Source organism: Eleutherodactylus coqui, chromosome 9 (assembly GCF_035609145.1).
Source record: "Eleutherodactylus coqui strain aEleCoq1 chromosome 9, aEleCoq1.hap1, whole genome shotgun sequence".
Taxonomy (NCBI): domain Eukaryota; kingdom Metazoa; phylum Chordata; class Amphibia; order Anura; family Eleutherodactylidae; genus Eleutherodactylus; species Eleutherodactylus coqui.
Genome location: NC_089845.1, coordinates 127,024,912 through 127,038,810, shown reverse-complemented (window position 1 = coordinate 127,038,810; position 13,899 = coordinate 127,024,912). Strand labels below are relative to the sequence as shown.

At 56.4% G+C, this 13,899-nt stretch overlaps 1 protein-coding gene across 4 annotated transcripts in view; it reads left to right on the top strand.

Moving 5' to 3' along the window:
* Positions 1–13,899, top strand: part of RALYL (RALY RNA binding protein like) — a 157,468-nt gene that overhangs the window by 124,867 nt on the left and 18,702 nt on the right. For all 4 annotated transcript variants that reach the window (XM_066578490.1, XM_066578488.1, XM_066578489.1 and 1 more), the window contains one exon: positions 1,454–1,567. In XM_066578490.1, the coding sequence (XP_066434587.1) occupies positions 1,454–1,567 (114 nt within the window). The remainder of the gene's footprint in view (positions 1–1,453; positions 1,568–13,899) is intronic.

Sequence of the window (13,899 nt, the reverse complement as noted above, 5' to 3'; positions counted from 1 at the left end):
AAAGATTAGTGGCCAGTTGCATTCTTTCTGTTTACCAATTCTATTGGCGCTCACCGGAGTCGGTTGACTGTTAGGGGTGCGAGTTCACACCTTGCTAATTTGCGGCGGAGTTTGGTGTCCACTTGCAGCAGATTTCACTTTTTGTATTGAAATCAACTGAATTGTGAAATCTTTTGCAGATCGGCACCAAAATCTGCAGCGAATCATTGCCGTGTGAACGGGCACTCCTAGAGGGGTTTTTTCCAGGTTGACATGCCTGCAAATCGAAGACGTTTATATCTTTCACAGATCCTAAGTTCCATGAATTGTAACTCCGCTTATATATCTTGTTCCATGTCGGTCATGTAACGTACACGATGTGGGTGGCACGTCTTCTGCATTGAAAGCCCGCATGAGGAAAAACACATCCGATGTTTCTAATCCAAATGTCATTCCCCTATCAGTAGTTTGAAGGCATTTTATTTGTGAGCATGGGGGCAACATACAGGCTTTTTGGGTCACCAAACCCAAGCGAGGTGGTGACACCAGGCAGAAACTATCAAGTCGGGAAGCCCACTGGTAGAGTCCCAAATGGTCTAAACATAAGACATGACATCTTTGTTGTGAATACGCTTATTTACTTATTTTTTCAGTTGCTACAGATTATATGATTGGCGTTCTTAACAAGTGACTTGTTTTTTTTGTTTTTTTTTAAATGAAGAGTAGTAGTTTATTTGGTACATTACTCGTAGTCCAAAACACACGGCTGTCGCTTTTGAAATGGTAGCGTGTTGGAACTTCATTAATTAAGATTTCTGAAACTTGTCTAAAGATAAACGGTTACATAAAATATTTCCAGATTCGCATCAAAAACCACACAAATGGCACAGATTGACAGGTTCGTTATTGCGGTTCTGATGCGGATTTTCCACCTTGGACTATGCTCACTATTTTCTGTTGTCTACGAACGTTCCCTTATAGCAGAAATTCTAAGGCATCGATACATTTCTCACATGACTGATACCATCACCCATTACCAACAGACCCCATTGACTTATAAAGGGGTCCATGATGCTCCCGGTGTGATTCCTGTACCTCTAACACAACCCAATGCCTTACGTGCGGCACAAATCCCGCGTACAGCTCCTAGTGCAGACACGGGCCATTATCTTACATTTTCGAGCCAGTAGAAACATGGATAGGATAAATGTTCACGTTCCATGACCCACAATTATAGGTAATTTTCCTTTGATAGATCAGTTTTGAAAGTGCTTTCTTCGGGGATCCTTGGATGAACCTCGTTCTCCGCTGCAAAATATTTACTGAAAATCATCTATAATATAGAAAATAACAGACGCAGAAATGATAGCTCATGACTGCCCCGTAATACACGGAATGTTTGAGATGGTCGTGCAATCGGTCTGCTGGGATAAAATTATTGTTTTCATGATTTGCTCCATTTTTCTCTCTCCAGTGAAATCAGATGAGCTGCAAACAATCAAAAAGGAACTGACCCAAATCAAAACCAAGATCGACTCGTTGCTGGGAAGGCTGGAAAGAATTGAAAAACAGCAGAAGGCTGAAGCAGGTTGGTGAAAATGATTTATGTCACAGGCTGGGGAATCTCATTAAGAAGGAAATTAAACCTTGAGAAAGCATAACTCAAAGCTGTGGATTCTCTAAGAATGAATAGAAAATCTATAAACGCTATGGAAATAATGAATTGACGGGAATTGAAATAAAATATGAAAAATCTACATTGCTGACGCTCATCAGAGGAAATGAAAACATTATTGCCAGGTCACACAACAAATTTCATTAGTGGTTCGCATACGCTATACTCGTTCATTGACAGAACATAATGTGGCTTCACTTCCTTGACTTGGGGCTATCATGGTCTCTACTGATTATATAGTGCATGTGTTTCTCCTAAAACTGGGATTTTAGTTTTTTTTTATTATATAAAGACATTAAAACCTTTTGAAATTACTTAAAGGGGTTGTCCGCTTACCTATCCTCTGCCCCAGTGATCCAGCCACGTTGTTCACCCGAGTGTTGTTGAAATCAGTTGGTCCACCGCCTGCCAATCAGAGGCCACAGAATCACTGCCCGTTCTGGCATCGGTGCTCAAATCCTTGGCGTCATGGTGCCCATGAGTTTCGTACGGTGACGTAGCAGCCTCTTGATTGGCAGGCAGCAGTCACCTGACTTCCGTTGTCAACAGGTGAAGAGCTGTGCTTGATTGTAGGAGCTGAAGACTGGTAAGTACTGCTTGATTTTGTTTAAACATGCAATTTAATGTTAAAAAAGTAAGCGGACAACCCCTTGAATAAACTTGTGAGATCACTGAAAAGACCCCAAACCATTTAAACCATAATAGCAAAAATAGCTATACCATCTTACATCGTAACATAGGCTATAGAAAGTACGGCGCTCCAAAGGCACTCTAAATACATCATCTGCAGCAGTCTGGTTAAGTGTTGAGGAAGGTTCCCTCTTGTTTCCTGATCATGGGCACTTTGCTCCCTCCGGGCCACTCGGGCATCTGCAGCCGTCCTATGCCTACTGCTCTCTTCTTGCCCAAACAGGCGTCACTCCATTACTACTGGGACTTCTGCTCTTTTGGAGCAGGTTTGTATAGCAGGCTCACGAGGAGCAGCTCGCTACATTGGAGAGATGGGTGTTGGATGCTTAGCCATACCTCGGACACAAGGAATGGCTCTCAAACAAAGAACATTGATTTATATAGGGCACAGCACATGGGTACAGCTTTCGATTCTGGCAGTGGTGGGAGGAATTCTCGAAACAGCAACATGGGCCTTTCCAGCTGAGAAAACCAGATTGGGTTAGGAGACAAAACACCCGCCACATACACCCCAAACTGAAGCTCCACTCCATATACAGCCCTTGGGGCCTTTAAGAGAGCGCCGACTTCTCCAGTGAGAATCGGTGATAGTTGCTGGGGCTCTGCCTGTCTAAACGCTCTGCACGAGCGCTAACAACCTTAGCGGTGACGTCACCCGCTCGTGTAGTCATTTAGCCAACAGTCGTCCTGTGTAAACCCAGCATTAGCTAAGGGGCTGTTCCTCTCCCTTAAGCACATGAATAAAGATGTAAAACCGCAATTATAGAAACTCCATTTTATAGGATTAGTAGGAAATGCAATAACTGTTTACAATGTAATCACGCCTCACTTTAGATCTGGTGAGTATTCCTGACGTAGAGCCCAAATATATGCAATAAATGGAAATGAGAATACGCCAATTGTAATCGGCGTGTTCTATTCCCTGCGAGCTGCGCATGCAAATACGCCTATGTGAAGGAGCTCTAAGTATACCTTTCTATAACATCAGGTTAAACCCTCCTACAGCATGTAGAAGAGTCTCGCCATGCGGAGCACCATATGGCGGCACACCGGCTCCCTGTGATTCCAGCTTCGCCACCTGCACGAGGCTTGTACTCATGAATTCCGCTCGGGTAACAATGCATCTCTAGTAATTTCCTCTGGAGAATGAATAAGGTCTCTGCTGAAGCTCCATAATTCATAACGCAGAGGAGCTCCGTCTTTATGTAATAACAATACTACACCGTAAGAACATCAGAATGATAGAAATCCAAAGGAAATGTCCTTTAAATACCCAACATGACTAATGAAGCTCTGCGAATGGAAGTGATTGCCTCACGGAAAATGCGATTCCTTTCACGGCTGTCCATTAAATCAGCGGAGTGTGGATAGACTAGAATACATTTGTATGAAAATTAACCAGAAAGGCATTTTTCTGGGAAAGGTCAAGCACTACTGTGAAGGTGGAAGGAATAAAAAAAGGGGGTAAGTGAAGACTTAGCCGAATGAATAATCGATAAATCTCGGAAACTTAGAAAAGTGATAAAATGTTGAAATTAGGCAAAGTTGTCGGTGGAAAAGGTTGACAACAAAAGAGGAAAATTAAGTGGGCCATTACCTGGGCAATGAAGGGTAATCTAGAAGTCAGTTTATTAATGGTTAATGACTTGTCAGAGAGGGACACTGCTGCTGTATACAGGGTGGAGGCAGACCGACCCGGCGCTATATCCCACTACTGGTGTCCTAGAGTGAAATGACAGTAGCGTACTTGAATAGAAAGGCATGGGTGCACTATATGATGGTATGGCGCACGGAACCCTGGGGGCCCCAGAACATGGATTTCAATTTGTTGTTGTCGCCCCTGTACGAGAGAGAAACGCCCAATTGAAGAGTAGCAAGTGAGAATTAGAAATCTGCTTTTCGCGTCTAAGTGCCGTGAGACCGCTACTATGCTATGCGCAGAGAATAGAGCCCATTGATGTCAACAGATTCGTTCACGCGAACACTTTTGAGCGCACTTTACGTGCGTGCGCAAAAAGTAGGACAATCACTGGCCTTCTGCGTATAGTGCAGCAAAGGCCTCCAAAGAAGTCTCTGGCAGGTGCGCAAATGTGCGCTCGATGCACTACATGCTGCGCAATTCCGGGAACAAGAGCACACTTCTGGACCTCATTAGGCCAAATGGCCTTTTAAATCGCAGGCAAGAGTTATGTGGTCACATAATTGAGCTTCCCGTTAGCACTAGTCCCATCTGATCAGCTAGTGGGTAGCAAGAACTTGTGCTGATCTCCCCTCTCCAGAGTAACTTTCATGTTGGCAAACAAGGGGGTCCGGGATTAGCTGAAGGGTCGTGGAAAGAAACACCAGTCCCTTTTCTGCAGACTGGAAAAACCCAACACTTTATCAGTTTATTAGATGTCTTCAGGAGGGTGGTGGATCCAGGGAATTATTCTGGTTGCCAGAATTGGAGTCCACTCATTCACACAGGCGTATTGTCACCGTGTATTACACACGCATAACACATCGTCAATGAATGCAATGAAAGTCTATAGACTTTGATTCGTCCATTCACAACTGCGAGGGGACATGCATATAAAATGCAGGAAAAATAAATCGCAGCATGCTTTTTTTTTGCGTTTAATACGCAGCGCTGCTCTGCACAGAGCCGGGAATAAAAAAGAAAAATCCCGGGCATGTGCAGTGCCAATCACAGCCTGTATGCCATCTCTGCCGGCAGAGCGTACAGCGCTACGATAAGTACAACGCTGCTCCACTCTGCGTACTCATACACCCGTGTGAATGAGCACTAAGTTAAAACAAGTTGGGTACTATGTTAGCCAGTACAAAGGACTTCTTAGGAGGCTCCTGGACCTCTTCATCAGGCTTCAGCCGAGGAACCTTGAAAGCTTGCTGTAGATGAGCCCAAAGCCGGTCTCGCACAACCAGGTTTGAATTGTGGAATCCGTGAACGTCACCCGCGCGGACGATCCACAGTATTCCGCATTCACTAAAAAAAAAAAATTCGCATGTCCACTCGCGAAAATAAAATCGCAGCATGTTCTTTTTTCCGTGCATATTCCATTGAAGTCAATGGAAGCCGCCTGACCCACCGCCAAATTGACATTGTGGATACGTCATGGGTACCTGCGCCAGCGCTAGGCAATGACGCAGGAAAAACAGATTTATCAGGCTGTGTGAGACCAGCCTGATGAAGAGGCCAAAAAGTCTCAAAAGCTTGCTGTAACATCTTTTTGTTGCCCATTAAGATGTATCCTATCTGAGATTACTTTCTCTTACTGAGAACAATTACTGGATGGACATGGGTCGTATCTGTGGCCTGAAAATAATTCCTTATTGATTTACTGATCCTTTTTCACTGAATTTCTCTTCTCTTGATGCTTTTTTTCCCCCCCATTCTTCACTTTATTTACACAATTCTAATTGCGGTGATAGTTCAGTTTGATGTACGTGGCTTTCTATCCCCTCCGGTCTGTCTGACTTGTGTTTCCAATTCCTCCAGAGTTCCTGTTGATCTCCATGTCATTGCTGCCCCCCCCCCTCGCTGTGTTACTCCCATCTGTTGGTCCCTTTGTGTCCATTTTTTATTTACGACTCGTCTTGTTGGATGAATTACAGAAAGATGTTACTTTGAGGAATTACAAGTAATTTCACTCCCTTTTACTCAGTGTGGCATCTTTACCAATGTATCCTTGGATGACTGTATATCCGTACCACTATTATATAACAGCAGAAACTTGCAGCCCTTTTACACGGAATGATTAGCCTGGGGTCACACGGGACAAATCTCGCGGAATGACCGTACAACGAAAAACCATGAGATTACCACGGAAGAAGCGCAGCTTCAAAACCCTTTGGTTTTAGAGCGGTTTTGCCGCTTGCATTTCTGCTGTGGAAATGAAAAAAGTATTGACATGCCGTGTCTTTATTTTCTGTGCTGCATGTCCGTTCCCGCGCAGCTTGGCCGCAGCATATGGGCCAGCTTTTTGCATTTTTTTATTCCGTGTAAAAGGAGCCATAGTGGCAGCTCCTCTGCAGACTGTTGCGCTTCTCCAGCGGCAGCTCCTCTGCAGACTGTTGCGCTTCTCCAGCGGCAGCTCCTCTGCAGACTGTTGCGCTTCTCCAGCGGCAGCTCCTCTGCAGACTGTTGCGCTTCTCCACCTGGCAATGTATGAATGACAATTCACCGTTGCCATTTTTCTCTCAGGTAGTATGTTGTGTAGAAGTGAGGACACATATGTAAGTGCCCCATCACACAGATTGAACCCTATAACACTAGTTACAGAAGAAAACATTGACAGGACAGGTGGAGCGCTACGTCCTCTGTATATTATGTCCCCCCTATATTTCCTGTCCCGCAGAAGCTGCCACCATGTGTTTAGGAGATTATGCACTTGATTATATGCTGTACAGTGGCAGCGATCACGACGATCACTCTTAATCATGATCATGATCACCATGTTAGGAGAAATCCAGATTTAAAAAAACACCACCACAATGTATCGTTTTTTTTTTTTTCCTTTTATTGAAATAGCAATAAGCGACATTATAATTAAATGGGCGGAAATAACTTACACAATGGTCACGATGACTCTCAGGTCAGGCCCGGTGGAAACTTAATGCAGCCATTCTGACCAGCCCACCACTGTCCTGAGATGAGAGCCACCGGACCCAGAGGAAGGCGAAGAAAACCCCCGGAGAGTTATACCTCAGGGGGGAAAATAATTCCTTCCTGACCCCACATGTGGCGATCGGATATCACCCTGGATCTAATATACCCTGATGCATATTGCTTGCTATATATACATATATATAACCTGAAAGTTTTCCTACTCTTAAGAGCTTACAATCTAATATATTATACAATTGATGCCCTACTCCTAAGAGCTAACAATCTAACAGTTGTCTTGCTTCTAAGAACTTATAATTGGAGCAGCAGGCGGCCAAAAGGTAGGCCCTCCCCGTAGTCGAGGCACCGCTCAGGAGCAGCGGGCGGCCAAAAGGTAGGCCCTCCCCGTAGTCGAGGCACCGCTCAGGAGCAGCGGGCGGCCAAAAGGTAGGCCCTCCCCGTAGTCGAGGCACCGCTCAGGAGCAGCGGGCGGCCAAAAGGTAGGCCCTCCCCGTAGTCGAGGCACCGCTCAGGAGCAGCGGGCGGCCAAAAGGTAGGCCCTCCCCGTAGTCGAGGCACCGCTCAGGAGCAGCGGGCGGCCAAAAGGTAGGCCCTCCCCGTAGTCGAGGCACCGCTCAGGAGCAGCGGGCGGCCAAAAGGTAGGCCCTCCCCGTAGTCGAGGCACCGCTCAGGAGCAGCGGGCGGCCAAAAGGTAGGCCCTCCCCGTAGTCGAGGCACCGCTCAGGAGCAGCGGGCGGCCAAAAGGTAGGCCCTCCCCGTAGTCGAGGCACCGCTCAGGAGCAGCGGGCGGCCAAAAGGTTGGCCCTCCCCGTAGTCGAGGCACCGCTCAGGAGCAGCGGGCGGCCAAAAGGTTGGCCCTCCCCGTAGTCGAGGCACCGCTCAGGAGCAGCGGGCGGCCAAAAGGTTGGCCCTCCCCGTAGTCGAGGCACCGCTCAGGAGCAGCGGGCGGCCAAAAGGTTGGCCCTCCCCGTAGTCGAGGCACCGCTCAGGAGCAGCGGGCGGCCAAAAGGTTGGCCCTCCCCGTAGTCGAGGCACCGCTCAGGAGCAGCGGGCGGCCAAAAGGTTGGCCCTCCCCGTAGTCGAGGCACCGCTCAGGAGCAGCGGGCGGCCAAAAGGTAGGCCCTCCCCGTAGTCGAGGCACCGCTCAGGAGCAGCGGGCGGCCAAAAGGTAGGCCCTCCCCGTAGTCGAGGCACCGCTCAGGAGCAGCGGGCGGCCAAAAGGTAGGCCCTCCCCGTAGTCGAGGCACCGCTCAGGAGCAGCGGGCGGCCAAAAGGTAGGCCCTCCCCGTAGTCGAGGCACCGCTCAGGAGCAGCGGGCGGCCAAAAGGCAGGCCCTCCCCGTAGTCGAGGCACCGCTCAGGAGCAGCGGGCGGCCAAAAGGTTGGCCCTCCCCGTAGTCGAGGCACCGCTCAGGAGCAGCGGGCGGCCAAAAGGTTGGCCCTCCCCGTAGTCGAGGCACCGCTCAGGAGCAGCGGGCGGCCAAAAGGTTGGCCCTCCCCGTAGTCGAGGCACCGCTCAGGAGCAGCGGGCGGCCAAAAGGTTGGCCCTCCCCGTAGTCGAGGCACCGCTCAGGAGCAGCGGGCGGCCAAAAGGTTGGCCCTCCCCGTAGTCGAGGCACCGCTCAGGAGCAGCGGGCGGCCAAAAGGTAGGCCCTCCCCGTAGTCGAGGCACCGCTCAGGAGCAGCGGGCGGCCAAAAGGTAGGCCCTCCCCGTAGTCGAGGCACCGCTCAGGAGCAGCGGGCGGCCAAAAGGTAGGCCCTCCCCGTAGTCGAGGCACCGCTCAGGAGCAGCGGGCGGCCAAAAGGTAGGCCCTCCCCGTAGTCGAGGCACCGCTCAGGAGCAGCGGGCGGCCAAAAGGTAGGCCCTCCCCGTAGTCGAGGCACCGCTCAGGAGCAGCGGGCGGCCAAAAGGTAGGAACTCCCCGTAGTCGAGGCACCGCTCAGGAGCAGCGGGCGGCCAAAAGGTAGGAACTCCCCGTAGTCGAGGCACCGCTCAGGAGCAGCGGGCGGCCAAAAGGTAGGAACTCCCCGTAGTCGAGGCACCGCTCAGGAGCAGCGGGCGGCCAAAAGGTTGGCCCTCCCCGTAGTCGAGGCACCGCTCAGGAGCAGCGGGCGGCCAAAAGGTTGGCCCTCCCCGTAGTCGAGGCACCGCTCAGGAGCAGCGGGCGGCCAAAAGGTTGGCCCTCCCCGTAGTCGAGGCACCGCTCAGGAGCAGCGGGCGGCCAAAAGGTTGGCCCTCCCCGTAGTCGAGGCACCGCTCAGGAGCAGCGGGCGGCCAAAAGGTTGGCCCTCCCCGTAGTCGAGGCACCGCTCAGGAGCAGCGGGCGGCCAAAAGGTTGGCCCTCCCCGTAGTCGAGGCACCGCTCAGGAGCAGCGGGCGGCCAAAAGGTAGGCCCTCCCCGTAGTCGAGGCACCGCTCAGGAGCAGCGGGCGGCCAAAAGGTAGGCCCTCCCCGTAGTCGAGGCACCGCTCAGGAGCAGCGGGCGGCCAAAAGGTAGGCCCTCCCCGTAGTCGAGGCACCGCTCAGGAGCAGCGGGCGGCCAAAAGGTAGGCCCTCCCCGTAGTCGAGGCACCGCTCAGGAGCAGCGGGCGGCCAAAAGGTAGGCCCTCCCCGTAGTCGAGGCACCGCTCAGGAGCAGCGGGCGGCCAAAAGGTAGGCCCTCCCCGTAGTCGAGGCACCGCTCAGGAGCAGCGGGCGGCCAAAAGGTAGGCCCTCCCCGTAGTCGAGGCACCGCTCAGGAGCAGCGGGCGGCCAAAAGGTTGGCCCTCCCCGTAGTCGAGGCACCGCTCAGGAGCAGCGGGCGGCCAAAAGGTTGGCCCTCCCCGTAGTCGAGGCACCGCTCAGGAGCAGCGGGCGGCCAAAAGGTTGGCCCTCCCCGTAGTCGAGGCACCGCTCAGGAGCAGCGGGCGGCCAAAAGGTTGGCCCTCCCCGTAGTCGAGGCACCGCTCAGGAGCAGCGGGCGGCCAAAAGGTTGGCCCTCCCCGTAGTCGAGGCACCGCTCAGGAGCAGCGGGCGGCCAAAAGGTTGGCCCTCCCCGTAGTCGAGGCACCGCTCAGGAGCAGCGGGCGGCCAAAAGGTTGGCCCTCCCCGTAGTCGAGGCACCGCTCAGGAGCAGCGGGCGGCCAAAAGGTTGGCCCTCCCCGTAGTCGAGGCACCGCTCAGGAGCAGCGGGCGGCCAAAAGGTAGGCCCTCCCCGTAGTCGAGGCACCGCTCAGGAGCAGCGGGCGGCCAAAAGGTTGGCCCTCCCCGTAGTCGAGGCACCGCTCAGGAGCAGCGGGCGGCCAAAAGGTTGGCCCTCCCCGTAGTCGAGGCACCGCTCAGGAGCAGCGGGCGGCCAAAAGGTTGGCCCTCCCCGTAGTCGAGGCACCGCTCAGGAGCAGCGGGCGGCCAAAAGGTTGGCCCTCCCCGTAGTCGAGGCACCGCTCAGGAGCAGCGGGCGGCCAAAAGGTAGGAACTCCCCGTAGTCGAGGCACCGCTCAGGAGCAGCGGGCGGCCAAAAGGTAGGAACTCCCCGTAGTCGAGGCACCGCTCAGGAGCAGCGGGCGGCCAAAAGGTTGGAACTCCCCGTAGTCGAGGCACCGCTCAGGAGCAGCGGGCGGCCAAAAGGTTGGCCCTCCCCGTAGTCGAGGCACCGCTCAGGAGCAGCGGGCGGCCAAAAGGTTGGCCCTCCCCGTAGTCGAGGCACCGCTCAGGAGCAGCGGGCGGCCAAAAGGTTGGCCCTCCCCGTAGTCGAGGCACCGCTCAGGAGCAGCGGGCGGCCAAAAGGTTGGCCCTCCCCGTAGTCGAGGCACCGCTCAGGAGCAGCGGGCGGCCAAAAGGTTGGCCCTCCCCGTAGTCGAGGCACCGCTCAGGAGCAGCGGGCGGCCAAAAGGTAGGCCCTCCCCGTAGTCGAGGCACCGCTCAGGAGCAGCGGGCGGCCAAAAGGTAGGCCCTCCCCGTAGTCGAGGCACCGCTCAGGAGCAGCGGGCGGCCAAAAGGTAGGCCCTCCCCGTAGTCGAGGCACCGCTCAGGAGCAGCGGGCGGCCAAAAGGTAGGCCCTCCCCGTAGTCGAGGCACCGCTCAGGAGCAGCGGGCGGCCAAAAGGTAGGCCCTCCCCGTAGTCGAGGCACCGCTCAGGAGCAGCGGGCGGCCAAAAGGTAGGCCCTCCCCGTAGTCGAGGCACCGCTCAGGAGCAGCGGGCGGCCAAAAGGTAGGCCCTCCCCGTAGTCGAGGCACCGCTCAGGAGCAGCGGGCGGCCAAAAGGTAGGCCCTCCCCGTAGTCGAGGCACCGCTCAGGAGCAGCGGGCGGCCAAAAGGTAGGCCCTCCCCGTAGTCGAGGCACCGCTCAGGAGCAGCGGGCGGCCAAAAGGTTGGCCCTCCCCGTAGTCGAGGCACCGCTCAGGAGCAGCGGGCGGCCAAAAGGTTGGCCCTCCCCGTAGTCGAGGCACCGCTCAGGAGCAGCGGGCGGCCAAAAGGTTGGCCCTCCCCGTAGTCGAGGCACCGCTCAGGAGCAGCGGGCGGCCAAAAGGTTGGCCCTCCCCGTAGTCGAGGCACCGCTCAGGAGCAGCGGGCGGCCAAAAGGTTGGCCCTCCCCGTAGTCGAGGCACCGCTCAGGAGCAGCGGGCGGCCAAAAGGTTGGCCCTCCCCGTAGTCGAGGCACCGCTCAGGAGCAGCGGGCGGCCAAAAGGTTGGCCCTCCCCGTAGTCGAGGCACCGCTCAGGAGCAGCGGGCGGCCAAAAGGTAGGCCCTCCCCGTAGTCGAGGCACCGCTCAGGAGCAGCGGGCGGCCAAAAGGTAGGCCCTCCCCGTAGTCGAGGCACCGCTCAGGAGCAGCGGGCGGCCAAAAGGTAGGCCCTCCCCGTAGTCGAGGCACCGCTCAGGAGCAGCGGGCGGCCAAAAGGTAGGCCCTCCCCGTAGTCGAGGCACCGCTCAGGAGCAGCGGGCGGCCAAAAGGTAGGCCCTCCCCGTAGTCGAGGCACCGCTCAGGAGCAGCGGGCGGCCAAAAGGTTGGCCCTCCCCGTAGTCGAGGCACCGCTCAGGAGCAGCGGGCGGCCAAAAGGTAGGCCCTCCCCGTAGTCGAGGCACCGCTCAGGAGCAGCGGGCGGCCAAAAGGTAGGCCCTCCCCGTAGTCGAGGCACCGCTCAGGAGCAGCGGGCGGCCAAAAGGCAGGCCCTCCCCGTAGTCGAGGCACCGCTCAGGAGCAGCGGGCGGCCAAAAGGCAGGCCCTCCCCGTAGTCGAGGCACCGCTCAGGAGCAGCGGGCGGCCAAAAGGCAGGCCCTCCCCGTAGTCGAGGCACCGCTCAGGAGCAGCGGGCGGCCAAAAGGCTGGCCCTCCCCGTAGTCGAGGCACCGCTCAGGAGCAGCGGGCGGCCAAAAGGCTGGCCCTCCCCGTAGTCGAGGCACCGCTCAGGAGCAGCGGGCGGCCAAAAGGCTGGCCCTCCCCGTAGTCGAGGCACCGCTCAGGAGCAGCGGGCGGCCAAAAGGTTGGCCCTCCCCGTAGTCGAGGCACCGCTCAGGAGCAGCGGGCGGCCAAAAGGTAGGCCCTCCCCGTAGTCGAGGCACCGCTCAGGAGCAGCGGGCGGCCAAAAGGTAGGCCCTCCCCGTAGTCGAGGCACCGCTCAGGAGCAGCGGGCGGCCAAAAGGTTGGCCCTCCCCGTAGTCGAGGCACCGCTCAGGAGCAGCGGGCGGCCAAAAGGTTGGCCCTCCCCGTAGTCGAGGCACCGCTCAGGAGCAGCGGGCGGCCAAAAGGTAGGCCCTCCCCGTAGTCGAGGCACCGCTCAGGAGCAGCGGGCGGCCAAAAGGCAGGCCCTCCCCGTAGTCGAGGCACCGCTCAGGAGCAGCGGGCGGCCAAAAGGCAGGCCCTCCCCGTAGTCGAGGCACCGCTCAGGAGCAGCGGGCGGCCAAAAGGCAGGCCCTCCCCGTAGTCGAGGCACCGCTCAGGAGCAGCGGGCGGCCAAAAGGCAGGCCCTCCCCGTAGTCGAGGCACCGCTCAGGAGCAGCGGGCGGCCAAAAGGCAGGCCCTCCCCGTAGTCGAGGCACCGCTCAGGAGCAGCGGGCGGCCAAAAGGCAGGCCCTCCCCGTAGTCGAGGCACCGCTCAGGAGCAGCGGGCGGCCAAAAGGCAGGCCCTCCCCGTAGTCGAGGCACCGCTCAGGAGCAGCGGGCGGCCAAAAGGCAGGCCCTCCCCGTAGTCGAGGCACCGCTCAGGAGCAGCGGGCGGCCAAAAGGTTGGCCCTCCCCGTAGTCGAGGCACCGCTCAGGAGCAGCGGGCGGCCAAAAGGTTGGCCCTCCCCGTAGTCGAGGCACCGCTCAGGAGCAGCGGGCGGCCAAAAGGTTGGCCCTCCCCGTAGTCGAGGCACCGCTCAGGAGCAGCGGGCGGCCAAAAGGTTGGCCCTCCCCGTAGTCGAGGCACCGCTCAGGAGCAGCGGGCGGCCAAAAGGTTGGCCCTCCCCGTAGTCGAGGCACCGCTCAGGAGCAGCGGGCGGCCAAAAGGTAGGCCCTCCCCGTAGTCGAGGCACCGCTCAGGAGCAGCGGGCGGCCAAAAGGTAGGCCCTCCCCGTAGTCGAGGCACCGCTCAGGAGCAGCGGGCGGCCAAAAGGTAGGCCCTCCCCGTAGTCGAGGCACCGCTCAGGAGCAGCGGGCGGCCAAAAGGTAGGCCCTCCCCGTAGTCGAGGCACCGCTCAGGAGCAGCGGGCGGCCAAAAGGTTGGCCCTCCCCGTAGTCGAGGCACCGCTCAGGAGCAGCGGGCGGCCAAAAGGTAGGCCCTCCCCGTAGTCGAGGCACCGCTCAGGAGCAGCGGGCGGCCAAAAGGTAGGCCCTCCCCGTAGTCGAGGCACCGCTCAGGAGCAGCGGGCGGCCAAAAGGCAGGCCCTCCCCGTAGTCGAGGCACCGCTCAGGAGCAGCGGGCGGCCAAAAGGCAGGCCCTCCCCGTAGTCGAGGCACCGCTCAGGAG